This window comes from Notothenia coriiceps, unplaced genomic scaffold, assembly GCF_000735185.1.
Source record: "Notothenia coriiceps isolate Sejong01 unplaced genomic scaffold, NC01 NC01_scaffold00034545, whole genome shotgun sequence".
Taxonomy (NCBI): domain Eukaryota; kingdom Metazoa; phylum Chordata; class Actinopteri; order Perciformes; family Nototheniidae; genus Notothenia; species Notothenia coriiceps.
The window spans coordinates 102,184-117,792 of NW_011367246.1; the positions used below are offsets into that span (position 1 = coordinate 102,184).

General features: G+C 41.6%; 2 protein-coding genes across 2 annotated transcripts in view; one reads left to right on the forward strand and one right to left on the reverse strand.

Moving 5' to 3' along the window:
* The window catches only part of LOC104962286 (forkhead box protein P2-like), an 85,118-nt gene extending 79,454 nt beyond the window's left edge, over window positions 1–5,664 (reverse strand). Inside the window, exon 1 of the mRNA XM_010790716.1 lies at window positions 5,446–5,664. The gene's annotated coding sequence lies outside the window, so the exon portion shown is untranslated. The remainder of the gene's footprint in view (window positions 1–5,445) is intronic.
* Window positions 5,665–9,411: 3,747 nt separating this feature from the next.
* Window positions 9,412–15,331, forward strand: LOC104962281 (uncharacterized). The gene is made up of 4 exons (XM_010790711.1): window positions 9,412–10,275; window positions 11,032–11,090; window positions 11,170–11,261; window positions 11,709–15,331. Exons 1-4 carry the CDS (start codon window positions 9,524–9,526, stop codon window positions 15,105–15,107), a joined length of 4,302 nt encoding a protein of 1,433 aa, XP_010789013.1. The 5' UTR covers window positions 9,412–9,523; the 3' UTR covers window positions 15,108–15,331.
* The last annotated feature ends 278 nt before the right edge of the window (window positions 15,332–15,609 follow it).

Here is a 15,609-nt window from a genome sequence, read left to right on the forward strand (position 1 = left end):
CACCATCCTGCGTGGTAGCAGTGTGCCTGGATAAAGGGGAGACCCCCACCAACAAGCATGCAGTTTACCAGTGAACAATTAGCCCCGGAGCAAGAGCAGGCCCGGCACTGGCACATGTGGTTAAGAGGCGAGCGCTGCGGGAGAGCGCCAGATGATGAAGGGATGTGGATGGGAGGAGGAGGAGGGGGAGAGAAGAGGACACTGGGGGTGAGGAGGGGGGGAAAGGAGGAGTGTGCCAGACACGCGTGTGCCAGTTTTTGGCTACTGGGCTTCGTCATTCACTTATTGCAAATCTTTACAGAAAAGATAACGCCGGATAATGGGCCCCCTCTTCAATTCCAAGACAACTTGAAGGAACCCATTCAGATTGAGCTGTAATGTGATGGCATCCGATTGCTGAGCGTTCTGCTACAACAAAAAAAACCTCTTCCCGTCCCTCCCCTCGTCCCGCCTCAAGCTTCTTTCTGCTGTGTAGCATGCCAAGTGGGCCCGGTGCCAGTCGCATTTGCAACCACAAGGGACCCTTGTCTTTTTGCCTTGCCTAATGAAATGACAATACAACAGATTTGCATATGTAGAAACAGGTGTTGTAACAGGTTTGACTCCTCTTGACCTAATCCATGTTAAAAAAATAAAACATGCATGAAAAAGCTAAAAAAAAAAAAAAGTTTATGACCAACAGCTGCCTGGAGGTATTTAGGCTCTAATGGGCACTCAAGTCTGCACCATCTGCCCTGCTGCTTGCCAGAAGTGACAATCTAAATTAAAAACCACTCATCAAATATCATAAAAATAAACCATTGTTTTGCTGCCTCCATATGTTGAGGCCATTTTATTTGGTTCGCAGAGAGCAGCAACTGAGCTTGGAGGCCGATAGATGTGATCCGGGGAAAATCCAGAGAGCCGTACAGTAGCCTGTAATTACCCTCTGCCAATCCGCTGTCTTCAGACCAGAGCCCTGCGTCATCCTAAACATTATCCAAGTTCATCCTCTGCACATTACAGAGTAGAAAACCCTAACGGAGCCAATGTGGTGAAAACAAGGTCATTGTTTAGAGTAGGATTAGGGGTTGCTATCCAAGAGCACAAGCTGGGTGTTCAGCTGGTGAAAGGAGATCAAATGTCTGCACTATACTTGATTTAACTGCTTTATTCAAATGTGTAAAGCCAGAAACAAAAATGGCGGTGTGTTGCTGTGAAACAACCCAAACTAACAGAGATGCATCTTTGAAAATGTCAAAAGTCTTTCCTTCACATTTGACCAAATTACATCCTGGCCCAAAGGGCTCGACTGGAAACATTCCTTTTGTCCTTTACTCATCGACTACTGTACAACACCCAAACCCACTCAACACTGCCGCCTCCACCCAACCCCCCACCTCCATTTTTCCTCCTGTTTTTATTTAGAAGAGTTAGACAGAAGGAACAAACCTGAGACAGTCGTGACCCTGCGCGAGTGTTGTAACTTGGTCTAGAGCTACGCCGGCAGAAGGCAGCACCATATGCCCTCAGCCCCGAGCTGGATGCTCTTTCTGCAGCCTAATGTGCCTGTCAAAAACTGTTACTGTCACGACCCCCCCATGTTTTTTTTCCCGTCTCACAACATGTTTGAAATAAACATTTTTTTGTATGTCTGTGTCTCTTTGGGTAAAGAGAAAAGGTCTTCGGAGATGATTTACGCAGTGTTGATGTTTTCTGGTCTGAAGCAAAACCCTCTATCGTTGAAGCTCGGATAATGCCATGCAGACATTAAGATTACATTTTAACTAATGGTTGTCAGATATTATTTAGGTTGGAACTTACCATAGAAGGGGACTTTCTTCTCCCTAAAATGTACCGGTATTGTCATTAATCACAGCTTTAAACAACCTTTCGCAGCCCCATTAAACACTGGTAGGGTTAGCTCCCACTGTTAGCCTACAGTGCTGTCTCACATGAGCTTTGACTGACAGGCTGATGGCTGGATGTGGGCTGAGCCACAATGACCTTGCCTTTTACCATGAGTGACCCTCTATCTTTAATGCAGGGCAGGACCGAAAAAGCCAACACGTTCCTTCTCACCCGGACACTGTCCATCTGACCGTGACTTGAATAAAAGCTGCCGTGCCTTCACACCACACTGACCATTAAGTAAACATGCAATGAGGAACAAAAAGGGCAGGTCTGTAGCTGATGTGTACTGGGATTCAAATGAGTACATAGTTAATTTGAGAAACAGACTGACAATGCTCATGGCAGTTCAGAGTGTCAGCTCAACAGGAGACTATTGAACTCCAAGGTCACCGTTGAGACTCTAGTGCCAAGAGGTGAACTCTAAACCTTCTGAAAAGGCATCCATTATCTTACATTGCTGACGAGGTATAGTGTAAACAAACCAAAACGTTTGTTTTATATCTTTACATGCATGATCCTTTGTGAGGTTATCCGCAACAGCCAAAAGCAACACTTTATGTGGCTTTACAATCCTAAGAGGATAAACTGACGTTATATTTGCAAAACAATCTTTTCAAGATATTTTGACATTTGATTGTTTTGGTATGAGTAAATATGTAAACACATAGGCTTTTTAAACTTGGCAAAGCAAGCATGAAACCAATAAATAATAAACTGAAACAAATTCTACATGTGACTAGAGATGAAACAAAAGGCTAGTCGCCGACTGGCTCTTTGCTCAGATAGTTCTTAACATACCCTTGTGTGGGCTGCCTGCAATCTCCTTTCTAATCCTCATCCCCTGACCCCACCCTGCACACATTTCTCCGGCCAAAGAGTCACATCGTCTCCCAACACCGTCGAGTCAGGCTTAAGAAGTGACCCAGAGCGTAACTAAAAAAGTCTGAGCTGTCTCAAGACTCTTAGTGGCACACAAAACATCATTACTGTGATGTGGATAATTACAGTGCAAAAGGGTGGCCTCTTAAGCATGTAATGCACTCTTTTATCTTAAGAAGTCAATCTCTCCCAAGCCGACAGCTCGCAGCATATGATCCTGGTAAACAAATACTTTTGCGCGGCACAAAAGTGCCATTAAAGGCCAAAACTGTCAACACAAATTCCATTCTTACAGGGGGGCTGGGGGGAGGGAAACGAAGTGGGAGGGGAGAAGGGAAAAAAAGGACTTGATCACTTCTGGTTGCTTTAACTTGCATGGAGGTTGTCATGGAAACATTTTTATAAACTGGGATATAACCTGTACGTTTAATTGCCTTTAAGCTCAGTAAGAGGGCTAAGTTAGCCACACATGAAAACACAGTGTAGTTTCACAGATGAGCTCAGTGAGATGTTTAGAAAGTGAAGCTGCCGCACCACTCCCTTGATTTTCTTACCCATTTTTCCCCCAAAAGCAGCAACACCTCAAGGGTTGAGCGAGCAGTCTGTTTCATTACAGAGGTGTTGGGGGATGGGTGATGGTGCAACTCAAAAGCCAATCCAAAAGTGTTTCATTGCCTAAGAAGTACTCACAACAGAATTGATATGATCTGTGCAGAAAATCCACGTTGTGGTCTTAATTTGCCATCATTTAAAACAGTTAATTTATTACGTTTTTGCATTCATAGTAAATGCACGCAAAGTTTTCATAGAACTCTCAGAACAAAAAATGAATTACAAAGCATTTCCTACTTCAGCTGGACGCAACCATTTCCATATCTAAAGATCAAATCATGCATCAACCAGTGTTCATTGAGCTGAAAGCTGAATCTTAATATTGATAAATGATTGAAACGTATGACAGGGTATACACATTAATCCTGTGGAGGACATTCATTTTCCTATTACCATAATGTAGAGCACGAGCGCCCGATGATAAATGCAGCAATCAAAAAATGGACGCAGAGTGGGGAGAGTCGTGGTAATAAGTGCACTGCTCCCAACAACGGTCAGCGATGGAGGGAGACTAATGGCAAGTCTCTCTCCATCGCTCCCACTGCCTTGGGGGGGGAAAATGCACCCTGGTTTTACAGAATCAAGTGACCTTACTTACTGCACACACCACCCCGATAACAAGTCAACAAGGGGGACTGTTTTAAGCATGCTTTAAGAAATGATTACAGGGGCACTTCAACAAAGGGGCTGATTGTGCACCGTCGATGACATATTTCACAAGGGGCATTTATTGCCGCCTGGCCTTTGAAGAGTGAGAGCTGCTGAGTGAGTGGGGAACTGGCCCACACCTGCATAACTGAGGAGGGAACACCTGTGCACCCTGCGGCTGGAACAAGGAGGGTCCATGCAGCTAATCCAGGGTGAAAGCTGATCAGAGGACAGGCCCGGAGAGTCCAGCATCTCCCACTACCTAGTTAGCCTTCCTTTACCAAAAAGTGACATCTATTGATTCTTCAGCCATAGTGATTGCAAGAGTGAAATAGAGGAATTTAACAGAAGCTTTTACAAGCTGTTTTGATTAATAAATTAGAATTGTAGATTATCATGAATTCTGAGCATCCCTGTTTGTTTCTGGACATAACATATGGAATATAAAAATGGAGCAAGCAAGCACGGTAAGGTATTCAATGCTGATAATCATAGATCATGCAGATAAAGCATGAATAACTACAGCCCGTGCTTAAAATCTAATTGCATTTCCTTTTTAATGAACAGGTTTTATGTTGTATGTTTGTATTTTGAAAACAGAATGAGTGATTTAAAAAAACAACTTTTGAAACACACTATAAGCAACCCCTGTTTGTGACAGTAAAGGAATTTAACAACACAGAAATCTTTGCTTATTTAATAAATAACACAAATGAATGACATTTACATATGTATATGTGATGTACATATAACAATTGATATTACAAATTAAGGTTATTGTTTAGTCTTGTTTTTAGTAATTATTTAAATGTTTTATCAACACTAATAATTTACAGCAAACTCTAAATATATAGTACAATTGCTTTTCATTACATTATTGCAAAAAATGATAAAGACATTTAATCTAAAAATAGGCTTTAAATCAAATACAATTTTCAAAGGACAGTTATCAATACTTTTACCGAATTGAGCACACTTCTGAACAGACTATCTTTTTTAAATTAGTTTCACGATATGTCATTTACCACTTGGTGTTAAATGCAAATCGTGTATGTGTAACAATGTGCAAGCACAATTTATAATCTGAATTTAATGGTTAAATAATGAGCAGATAAGAAACAATAAGTCGGCTTTTTAAAAGTCAGTGCTCAGTGTTCAGAGCAAGCGAAGCGTTGACACTGCTGTCTGAGGGTCCAACATGAAAAAGATGAACTCTAGTCCTAGGTGATAAATGTAAAATAACAGCAGCTCGGTCATTAAAAAGCACAGGAAGTCCTCGCGCAACATGTAAATAATAACGTTCCAAGTTAAGTTGCAAAGCGCCAGATAACACGGGACAAACTTGTGGCCAGCGGTCCACTTCCTAATTCACAAAGTGTGGAGAGAAAACGGCTCATGGGGAGAAAAACTTACCACAAAAAATGGCAGGTATATTCTCCTCGCGGTAAAGTCAAAGGGACACACCAGGTGCGAAGTCGTCGTCCTCTGTGTTTGCAGAGATGTTCACACGTGACTGTCCAAGTTCACCATAACGCAGAGAAAATGAACAACAAGCTGCAGAGTAAATAAAAAGCTCAAATATTCCTCCGCTGGGCACCGCAGTCTGAGACACACACACTCTCTCCTGCTGTCTCCCGTCAACGCCGCTGTTATTACTAATGCAACAGAGGGAAAAGCAGTACACTGAGTCCTGTTTGAATGACGCGCAATGCGAGGAAGACGCGGCTTGTTTTTTTTCTTCGTTACGATTCAAACACACATCAAGCTGTATCCCAGCAAGCAAGTATATTTGGGTCTAGAAACCCCCCCGGGGGAGGCACTTGCTTGTGCGCGGAGGTGTGTGTGTTGTTATTTTTGGGAGTACTGCGACCCCGTGTGACGTCAGGGCACCTGCTATGTCAACAAAAGTCATTTTTTTAAAAGTTTGTTTCCCCTTTTTCAAACGGCGTGGGTTTTCTCTCTGTTATGCGTTGCTCGTGTCGTATTGTTGATGGGGAGAGAACCGGTAACGAGACGGTCCTTCCGACGAAGAGATATGTGAGCCTGGTGCTCAATCTGAGAAACTTCATGAAAGACACTACCATGAAGTCGCTTTATTACAAATACATCTGCCATTTGTAACCAAATGAAAAAATCATTAAATATTGCCGTAATGTTCCAACAGGAACTGCATACAGCGACCACAAAGTGACTGCCAGCAAACGTTGTTTTTTTTATATAGGATACATGAACTTGTGTGTCATGTTTTTATGGTAAACTACATCGCTGTCATATTCTATTAAGACTTTTTAAATTCTAAATAAAATAAATATGCAATCTTATGTGTGAACATGAGTCAAAGGAAATACATCAGCCTTATTATTTTTAAAACATTCTTAATCTGCATAGTAAAAAGACAAATAACGATGTTCTGGGGGTGTGTGCATTACAGCAAAATTATGTTCAATGATAAATATCTTACAAATTAGTATCGTTATTATTTTTACGGAATTTCTTAAGTTAATGTAAACATACAGTACGTTTAGACTATGTATAGCTCATCCTAAATGTATAGCTCATTCTAAATGTCATCTAATGAAATCTAAAATAATATTATAACAAGTAATATTATTACAAGAAGATGTACATGCACTGTTTGACTGAAGGAATGTTTCTTTTTAAATGTTGCTAAAAAAAAAGGTAATTTAGTCTATTTATTCTTTTAAAAGTAGATCCGAAACCAGACGTGCAGTTGTTCAAAGGCTTTGCTTTATTCTGTCTCGTCTTCCTTTTCTTCTTTTCAAACCGTTGAGACGTTCACGGTCAAGAAATTAATGACCAAATGATTAACAAGTAAAAAAAAAAAAAAGGGGGGGTGGGGGGGGCACGTATTAAAAAAAATGTAAGAAACAACAACTAATGTCCTGTGTTCTTTCTACTGGCAATGATCGAAATGCTAAATTTACTTTTATTTATATGATGAATGACTGTTTTTTGTATGTGATTTGTTCATGCCAATGATGGTCATATGTGTCTTTCATGAAAGAAACTCATCTTACAGCATCTGTATCTAAGCCTGTGCTGTATGTGTACATTTAAATGGGGTCAATAAAGCGAAGCTATTTGTATTGACTTAAATACAAAATAGTCTGCATGTCTCTTGTAGTAAGAAGGCGTCTTATTGATGTTAATATTACATTCATTTTCTTCTCTAGTAGAACTGTTTCACCAAATGAATGGAAAAGCTTTGTGTTGCCAGATATCCTATATAATTATGCAAAATGCACTAAAATAGATAAATTGAGATATATTGTCGCTGATATTTTTATTTGATTTGAAAAAAACAAGTGTTGTAGTTGATAGCATGTGAAACGCATATCATATTACCCAATATATCAGTATGTGTTGAATTAGGTTTGTGTGTTGTTGTTTGTAACAAATCTTTATTGCTATTCTTTTGAATCCATCAAATACAAAATGTAACAGCATCTTTGAAATGTGATCAGGATGTAAAACAAGTATCATGGAATTGTGGTGGTATGCTGCCACCTACTGGTCAATGTTATATATGACAGTCTGTCAAAAGTAACAGGAGACAACGGAGTAAATAACTATACATGTAAGTGTATACATGTTTATTATTACCACTCTCCCACCATTATATTGAAAATGTACATATTGTGTATTTTTTTTAGCCTGCATTAATATCGCAAGAGAAGGGAAGTATACAAATATTAATTTTGCTGATGTGTATTTCTATCTGACATGTATTTCACTCTGATCATATAGTGCCATCTACTGATATACATTGGACATACAGTTAAAATACCACTGTGACTAGTTTACTAAATATATAAACGGTTGAAAAAAATAAAATGTTTGACAATACTATTTAACATATGTTGAATAAGCTTGTTTCTTTCTTTTTTAATAAGCAGTTTTGTTCCTGATTTATTTGCTTTCTTTCAAAAAAACAAAACATGTTTGCATATGGTCACAGACTTGTCATAATATATCTGCCTTTACAGCTATTGCACATTGTGATGGTATTTACAGACCAAAACTACAATTGATAGTAAACAGAGAGCCTCAGCCGGTCACCTACAAGTGAAGGATTGTATTACCAGCACTTTATTTACACAATAAACTGGATTTTAAGGTATAGTTACACTGCATGTTGGTGATTAGTTGAACTTCCTATCTGAGGAGGCAAACACAACTAGGGTCACACACAATATTATCTCGTTTTTTGTACTCTGTATATAAAAGGTCAGAGATCAGAATTAGCATTTAGCAGAAGAGCATTTCCCCTTTGAGCAGTCCTGGGGACACTTGAGTACTAAAACATATTATTTCTGTTATTATTTCTATTACTTCCAATTATATTATTTAGAATTATTTCTAAAAAAGGCTCAATTTTCTCTGTAAGACTAAACTTAGACACGGCCACAATTTTACCTAAATGCTAACATGCAAATGCTAAAAATGCTCACAATGACAATGGAGACTTTCTTATGTTAACAATACTGTATTCATCACATTAGCTTAGAATGTTAGTATGTGGTGGTAAGGTAAACACAGAGTTGAAGTTAAATTGACTGATTAGTTCTCAAGTAGTTTAACAAATTCTGAATTAATACAATTATACCTTGTGACGGCACTTAATGAAAATGTAAGGATACACAAGGTCACCATATTTCTTTCTGACGTCAACTTCTGCAGAAAATGCAATAAATAGTTGAAATATTTCAGTTTGTAGTTTGTAGGACAGTGGAGGACTAAATGCATTAATATTCTATTTCCAGCAAATAAAGGTATATTAGAGAAGTCAATTCAAACTAATCAACATTGCTAGAAAGTGGAACATCAGTTTCCATTTCTGCACATTCTGAAAGAAGCACCATGGTTTAAGGCTGTACAGCTGAGTATTTAGAAGCACAGATTATATCACGGATTACGTACAACTGTTACATGATGGCTTGTGTCATCATCTGACCACCATGACCAAAATAAAGTGTCATACCATAACACTCAGGTCCGAAGTCCCATCTCAGCCATATCATTATTGTGTTTGGTAAAGGGACACAGATAGTAAAGTTCAAATACAGATTTTCAACTCTGATTTTTGAATATTTAAACATTGAAATCAGCTGTATATAGACACCATGGCAATGTACTATAAACATGGTTCTGTTAGTGCAATATTTTTACTTTGAAGTGTTTTATGGAAGCTATATTTTCCTTTATTTATTTTGTTACTAGCAAACATATTGTGCGAGGATAACTACGAGGATAAATGGCCTGCCCTGAACTATATGAGCACTATTAATAGGTTTGGCTCAGACTCACAGTATTCAGCTGAAACCAAACTCCATCTGCCCAGTCACGTTCTCTCCCTGCTCTCCCTTCTACAGTATCACTGCAGCCAGGCTACGGGCACTCTGCTCTGTACCCTTCGAGCCAGACAGACGGCAGGACGGGCCGACAGCTGCCTCTCAGGCCTCCGCACATCATGGAGGGGACGCACATCCAACCCATGGAGGAGGATGGGGCCGTTATGGAGGAGGAAATGAAAATAAATGGGGAACAGGAAGAGGGAGAAATGGAGGCCTCGGAAGAGGAAACAGATGAGGACTGCGAACCGGAGCCCCCGCACGTCATTCGGAGGAAGGTGTCGTTTGCCGATGCGTTCGGTCTCAACTTGGTGTCAGTGAAGGAGTTTGACAATGTCACAGAGTCAGAGGTCAGCCAGCCCCCGAAGAGTGAGGCAACCCCTCTACTGGAGGAGTGCTACATGTCCTGCCTGTTTACAGCCCCCTCATCCCCCGAGGAGCTCGACCAGAGGCTACAAACACAGATGGTTGAACTTGAAAGCATGGAGCTCCTCCCGGGGACCACCACACTGCGTGGCACCATCAGGGTGGTCAACCTCTGCTATAGTAAGTCAGTTTACGCCCGGATGACCCTGGATCGCTGGACGAGCCAATTTGACTTGTTGGCGGAGTACGTGCCTGGATCCAGTGACAGGAAAACAGACAGGTTTACCTTCATGTACACCCTGGTACCTCCCTTTGATAGAGAGGGGGCCAGAGTGGAGATCTCTCTGCGTTATGAGACCTCCGTGGGCACTTTTTGGGCTAATAACGCAGGGTTGAACTATGTGCTGTTCTGCCACCAGAAAGGACATGTGAAGGAGCACGTTCTCCTGGCGCAAGAGGAGAGTCACATCTACAAGAGCAAGAGGAGCTGTCTGAAAGCTATCATGTGAGAGAACCTAATACTCAAGTTATTTTGTAAACATTCAGCAGCACAGGGAAGTCATAACATGGAAATCAATATTCAGATAAAACCGTTTTTGGATCTATCAGTGCAAACTTTATTCATGTTGTGACAGTTTAGCAACAAATCAACCAGAGACAAGTGAAGGCTCCAAATGATTCATTTCCTGTGGTAGGACATTTGACACAGTGCTCTACTCCTGTCATCACGTGGAAGCTGGCCGGGCAATTGTGTGTTTACAGTAAGCCGTTATGTAACTTTCAGTAATGGCTGCTTGAAACACATATTGCCCTTTTAAGGTCAGGTGTGTGTCTAGGTTTCCATGACGTCTCACCATGGCTACGGATGCCAGATAGGCTTCGGCTACTTTTTTCTCTTTGAATGAACTCCAAATCAGAAACTGCGTTTTCTTCTGACCAGTAATTCCTTATTATCTTTGCTCTGATCTAAGTTGTTTCAGTTAGAAAGTCGTGCACACATTACAACATTTAAAAAACTGGCGAACAATCAAATTAAATTCACACAAAAGGTATAAACTGTCTGCATGGAAATAGGGATTGCAGATTTTCTCTGTACACCTTTTACTAATGTATTACAATTACAGCAAAGCCAGTGTTGGTGCATGTGATACCCACTCTGAATAGTTGCAAGATGCTGTCACAAAGAAACACTAACACAGAATGTGATTTAAAACACTATAACCTTATGTAATGTAAACCCTGCTTCATGTTTTAACCAAAGGAAGGGCACTGCAGAGGAAAACATTGAGGACAGCTGTAACACCTCAACAGCTGCTGCAGGTGTGTATACCTCATTTCTAGTTTCTATGTGTGTACACGCATACCTGATCAATAATGCAAGCACATGTTTTACTTGCAGAGGCAGAAGCCACACATAAAGCAGAGGAGGCTATCAGGAGGGGCAGCACAGATATACAATCCTTACTAGACCGTGAAGAACGCAAAACTTTGGTAAGGTTCATTTGTTATATTTTCAGTTTATTGTTGAAGCCTGGGAGAGAAAAGGCCAGAAGTAAACACCGCTTCCAACAAAAACATGGTGTTCTATTCACCATGTCTCAAGCTGCTGATATAAACTGCAAATATACAGTGAGAAAGTGTTTTGTTCTTTCTGCAACGTTACGATAGCCGAGCAAAAGATGATTGTTATACTGCACAGTGCTCACTTGCCCCGAAAAATATGGAAAGTAAGCTAGTCTGCCACTTCATAGTCTGAAATGTGCAAACTACTAATAATAAAAGTAAACAAAAATAGGTGTATGTCATGAGGTTGCATCAGTATTGCCATGGATTGAGGTTTTAAAGTAGCTGCTGACTTTTAGATGAACAAAACTGGTAGCCTCTGATTAAACTAGGTCAAGCCTTAACACTTTAAATGACCTTTGACTCTTCTGACAGGTGGATAGCATTAACAGCCGACACCGAGCAGCCCGCTTGGCCCGTTTGAAGGAATACCTTTCCCAGAGGAGCCAGCACATACCGAAGGCTCATTCACATGACTCAGCGACAAGCCAGGGGCTTTCTCAGCCTCTGCCTGCTCAGTGGGTTGACTCTGCCAGCTTTCTCCACCAACGCCAAAAGAAGCAATCCAACGAGAGTCCACAGATGCTCACCTACCACCAGATTCCTCTGCTTACACTGGATTGGAACAATGACAAAGCCCATGAGAGGGGGGCTCCGGAAATGCGTGCCATTTGGACTGGAACAGCTAAAATGACCTTGTCAAAAGCGTCAGAGGAGAAAACGCCTTCTGTCAATGATGTGTGGGAGGCATTTGGTAACAGAACAGATGATAGCAGTGATAGAGAAACCTCGGTATGCGATGTATGGCAGGCATTTCTTAATGAGCCGAGCTGTACGGACCCTTCTGCTGTTCCAGAGTCAGAATGGCTGCAGACAGCAGCGTCAGTTTCTCCCTCAAATGTTAAAGGGCCCAATGCTCGAAATACAGCAAGCAGTCAAGAGCAAGAATTGCAGGTGGGCACGGTTACACCCACCAACTTACATGCACACACCTTAGCTGTATGCCAGCTGCTGTCAGACAGTCTTGCTGATGTCGCGTTGAATACTGAAGACCTCCAGCCAGCAGAGGCATGTGTCAGCAGCCCAAGAGACGACGACACAGTGACACGAGACACATCCCAAAGGTCACAGACAAACTCCGTTACAGACACTCCGCAGATATTTTGCCTCAAGGGGGCAACGCAGGTGTCCGAAGGCTCTGTTGACAGTTCAACTGAGTGTCACGAGCATACGATCTGGGGGCAAGGAAGAGAGGAAATAATAGGAGGAGCAGAAGGAAAAGGACAGGATGAGCCCTTCACACAATGCACACATGACTTAGTAACAAGCTCAGGGGAGTCGGAGACAACAGACATGACAGCAATGCCAGAGTCTCAGAATGCCACCGCCGATGATAGGATCTCACAGGGACTGGATGAGGGTCTTTCTTCCAGCAGGGAAGGCGAGGTTACAGGTAGCACACAGAGCATGATGGATGACAAGCTGGCATTTACAGGGACAATCAGAAAGGGGACAAAGGATGGGGAGAGGTTTGTCTTTTCTACATCCAGACAAGGAGGGGAGGAAGGGATGGTGAATAGCTGTACGGAAAATAAAGCAGCTGCAGATGAGGAGATATTTAGGCCAGAGAAAAGAGAAGAGTGTGAAATCTCCCGGCGGTGTGCAGATGAAAAGCAACATGGGGAAGTCAGGCAGAACCTAAACAGTGAAAACCCATTACAGGAGAATGAAAATGAAATAAAACTTGCACAGAAAAATGCAGGCGAATCCAATCTGAGCAATACCTCTGAGGTACATTTCACGCAAAGTCAAATAATGCCAAGTGAATTCAAATTAGATGAATCAGACTGCGAGGATGTTGCATCAAATAGCAAAGACTTCAAAAAGAGAGAGATGGAACCTTCCTATTGTACAAGAGACGAAACAAAGAGACTAATTGGTGCAGAAGGGGGAATGGTTCAGGTATTAAATAAGGAGCAAAAGGACAAAGCTTTTCAACTTCATTCATTGTGGCAGAGGGGGGACACATCAATAATTTCGGAAGAACATAAACAGACAAGGACAATCGAAGCAGGGGATGTGGAGTGCATTCAAGCCCCAAGACAGACGCAACTTGAGGAAAATATTGTACCAAAATTGGAAACAGGTGTATTAGTTTCAAATCAGGCAGAGAACGAAAGTAGGAGCTGTGATGGAATAATAGAAAAGCAACCGGACATAATGGTTACATACGATGGGAAAGACTTCCAAGGTGTTCCTGATAGCCCCTTTTCAACAGATAAATGCAACACTTACCGAGTAGAGGTTTTAGACATGAAATGGACTCATTCACAGGATGCCAGTCAGAGAGAGGATGTCGGCTGTGAAATAAGCCCAGAAGAAGTTATGGAGAAGAAGGAGAGTGTTGCAATGAAAGACACTTCAACAGAACTTCAACACCAACCTGAGACATTAGAAAGCACAGAAGAACGTAGGAGTCACAGAGACACTGATGAGAGCATGAGCTTTGGAGAGCTGAACATAGAAGTGCAGGAGGACTTGATGGGTAATGTGGAGGACCCTCAGGGGGAGAGGAAGAACGCACCAGCGGAATTGAAAGAACAAGAGTTGTCAGCAGAAGTTGAGAGCTCTACACGTGTTGAATATAAAAGATTGTCAGAGGGAACAAAAGACTCTATCATAGCAGAAAATACTGGAGCACTTGAAGTGATCGAGTCTGGATTGGATGAGATGTTCATCGAAAGGTTTGGAGAAGATTTGATCAGTGAGATTTGGGAAGAGGTGTTTGGTTGGAGAAACCAGGCTTCGTATCGAGACACCGATATTGTTGAGGGAATGGGGGGCAAACAGGCAGTTAAACCTGATGTTACACTTTTTGAGAAAGACTTGAATGATGCATTGTCCTTGATAGAACTGCCAAAAGATCAAACCTTAGCCACTGAGAGCAATGAATTCTCCCCGAAAGAGAGTCTGTCCCTCACCACAGCAGAACAAACCAACTTTCTTTCACAATTACAGACAGATTTGAATACAAGTGCTCATCTCAGTAAAGATTTCACCCCCATTGCGGCAGCTCAGAGTAGTCCGTCATTGACCGAATCAGCCCAACGCTCTATAAAGGACCAGGAACATTTCACTCGAACAAAAGAAAGATCTGTCACCTGTCAGGAAACAAGTAGACACATAGAAAGATTTGGAGAATATCTGATCGGTGAGATTTGGGATGAGGTGTTTGGTCGGAGAGAACAGTCCTCTAAAGGACACACCGATATTGTTGATAGAACAAGCGAGCTGGCCGGTAAACCTGATTTTACACGAAATTGTCTTTTTGAGAAAGACTCCAATGCTTTTGATTCTGGTGCATTTTCCTTGACACAAATGCAAAAAGATGGAAATCCAAAGGGTCAGGAAAACTACCCTGAAACAAAAGAAAGGTCTGTCACACGTCAGGAAACAGGCAGACAAATAGAAGAAGTCGCCCACAGGGAGGGTTTTAATCAATCGGCCCACCCCTCTCACAAACATCGGAGTTCTTCCTCTGACACTTTGCAAGAGTCTGATAGAGTTGTATGGTGGAGTATGTTATACACCCTTCATCACAACAGACTTCTAATGTGCGTCCTCGTAGTCGCTGGATTCTTCTTCAGCCTTTTCCTGTATGATTTCCCAGCATTCTTTGCGCTCTACACATTTTCATTGTGCTGGTGGTTTTATAAGTGGAAGACACATCGAGTGAAGACAAACAAGGGGACGCTGGGATTGGCTGAGAGTTAACAGAGATAGAAAGGTGTGAAAAACTGCTGTGTGTAGCATTTTAAATCACTAGTACATTACTGTCAAATGAATGGTAATGCCTTCCATTTCTTCAGTCGGGGAAACCGTTGTCAACCATTGAAAAGATTATTGAAAAATGGGTGCAATAAAACGAAATGCTACACACAGCATTTGTGTGTGTGTGTGTGTGTGTGTGTGTGTGTGTGTGTGTGTGTGTGTGTGTGTGTGTGTGTGTGTGTGTGTGTGTGTGTGTGTGTGTGTGGTGATGCGTCTGTCAGTTGCATGTACTTACGTTTGTTTCCATCTCCATACTGATGAGATAAACAGTGAAGGAAGCATATTTGATGGATAGCAATATGCCAAACGGCAGCCATGTCCAACACTAAGGAAACATCAAAATGGATAAACCATGATTATATGTTAACGAAAAAATATATTAAATGTGTTTTGAGCATATTTCATTCCCCAAAGCCTTCTCAACATGCTTCAGTGATGGTGAGGC

Bases quoted from the DNA above. Each gene is read 5' to 3' on its own strand.
- LOC104962281 (XM_010790711.1), top strand. From the start codon at position 9,524: ATGGAGGGGACGCACATCCAACCCATGGAGGAGGATGGGGCCGTTATG. The intron at 11,091-11,169 runs GTGTGTATACCT...TTTTACTTGCAG, and splicing joins CACCTCAACAGCTGCTGCAG to AGGCAGAAGCCACACATAAA. The intron at 11,262-11,708 runs GTAAGGTTCATT...CTCTTCTGACAG, and splicing joins GTGAAGAACGCAAAACTTTG to GTGGATAGCATTAACAGCCG.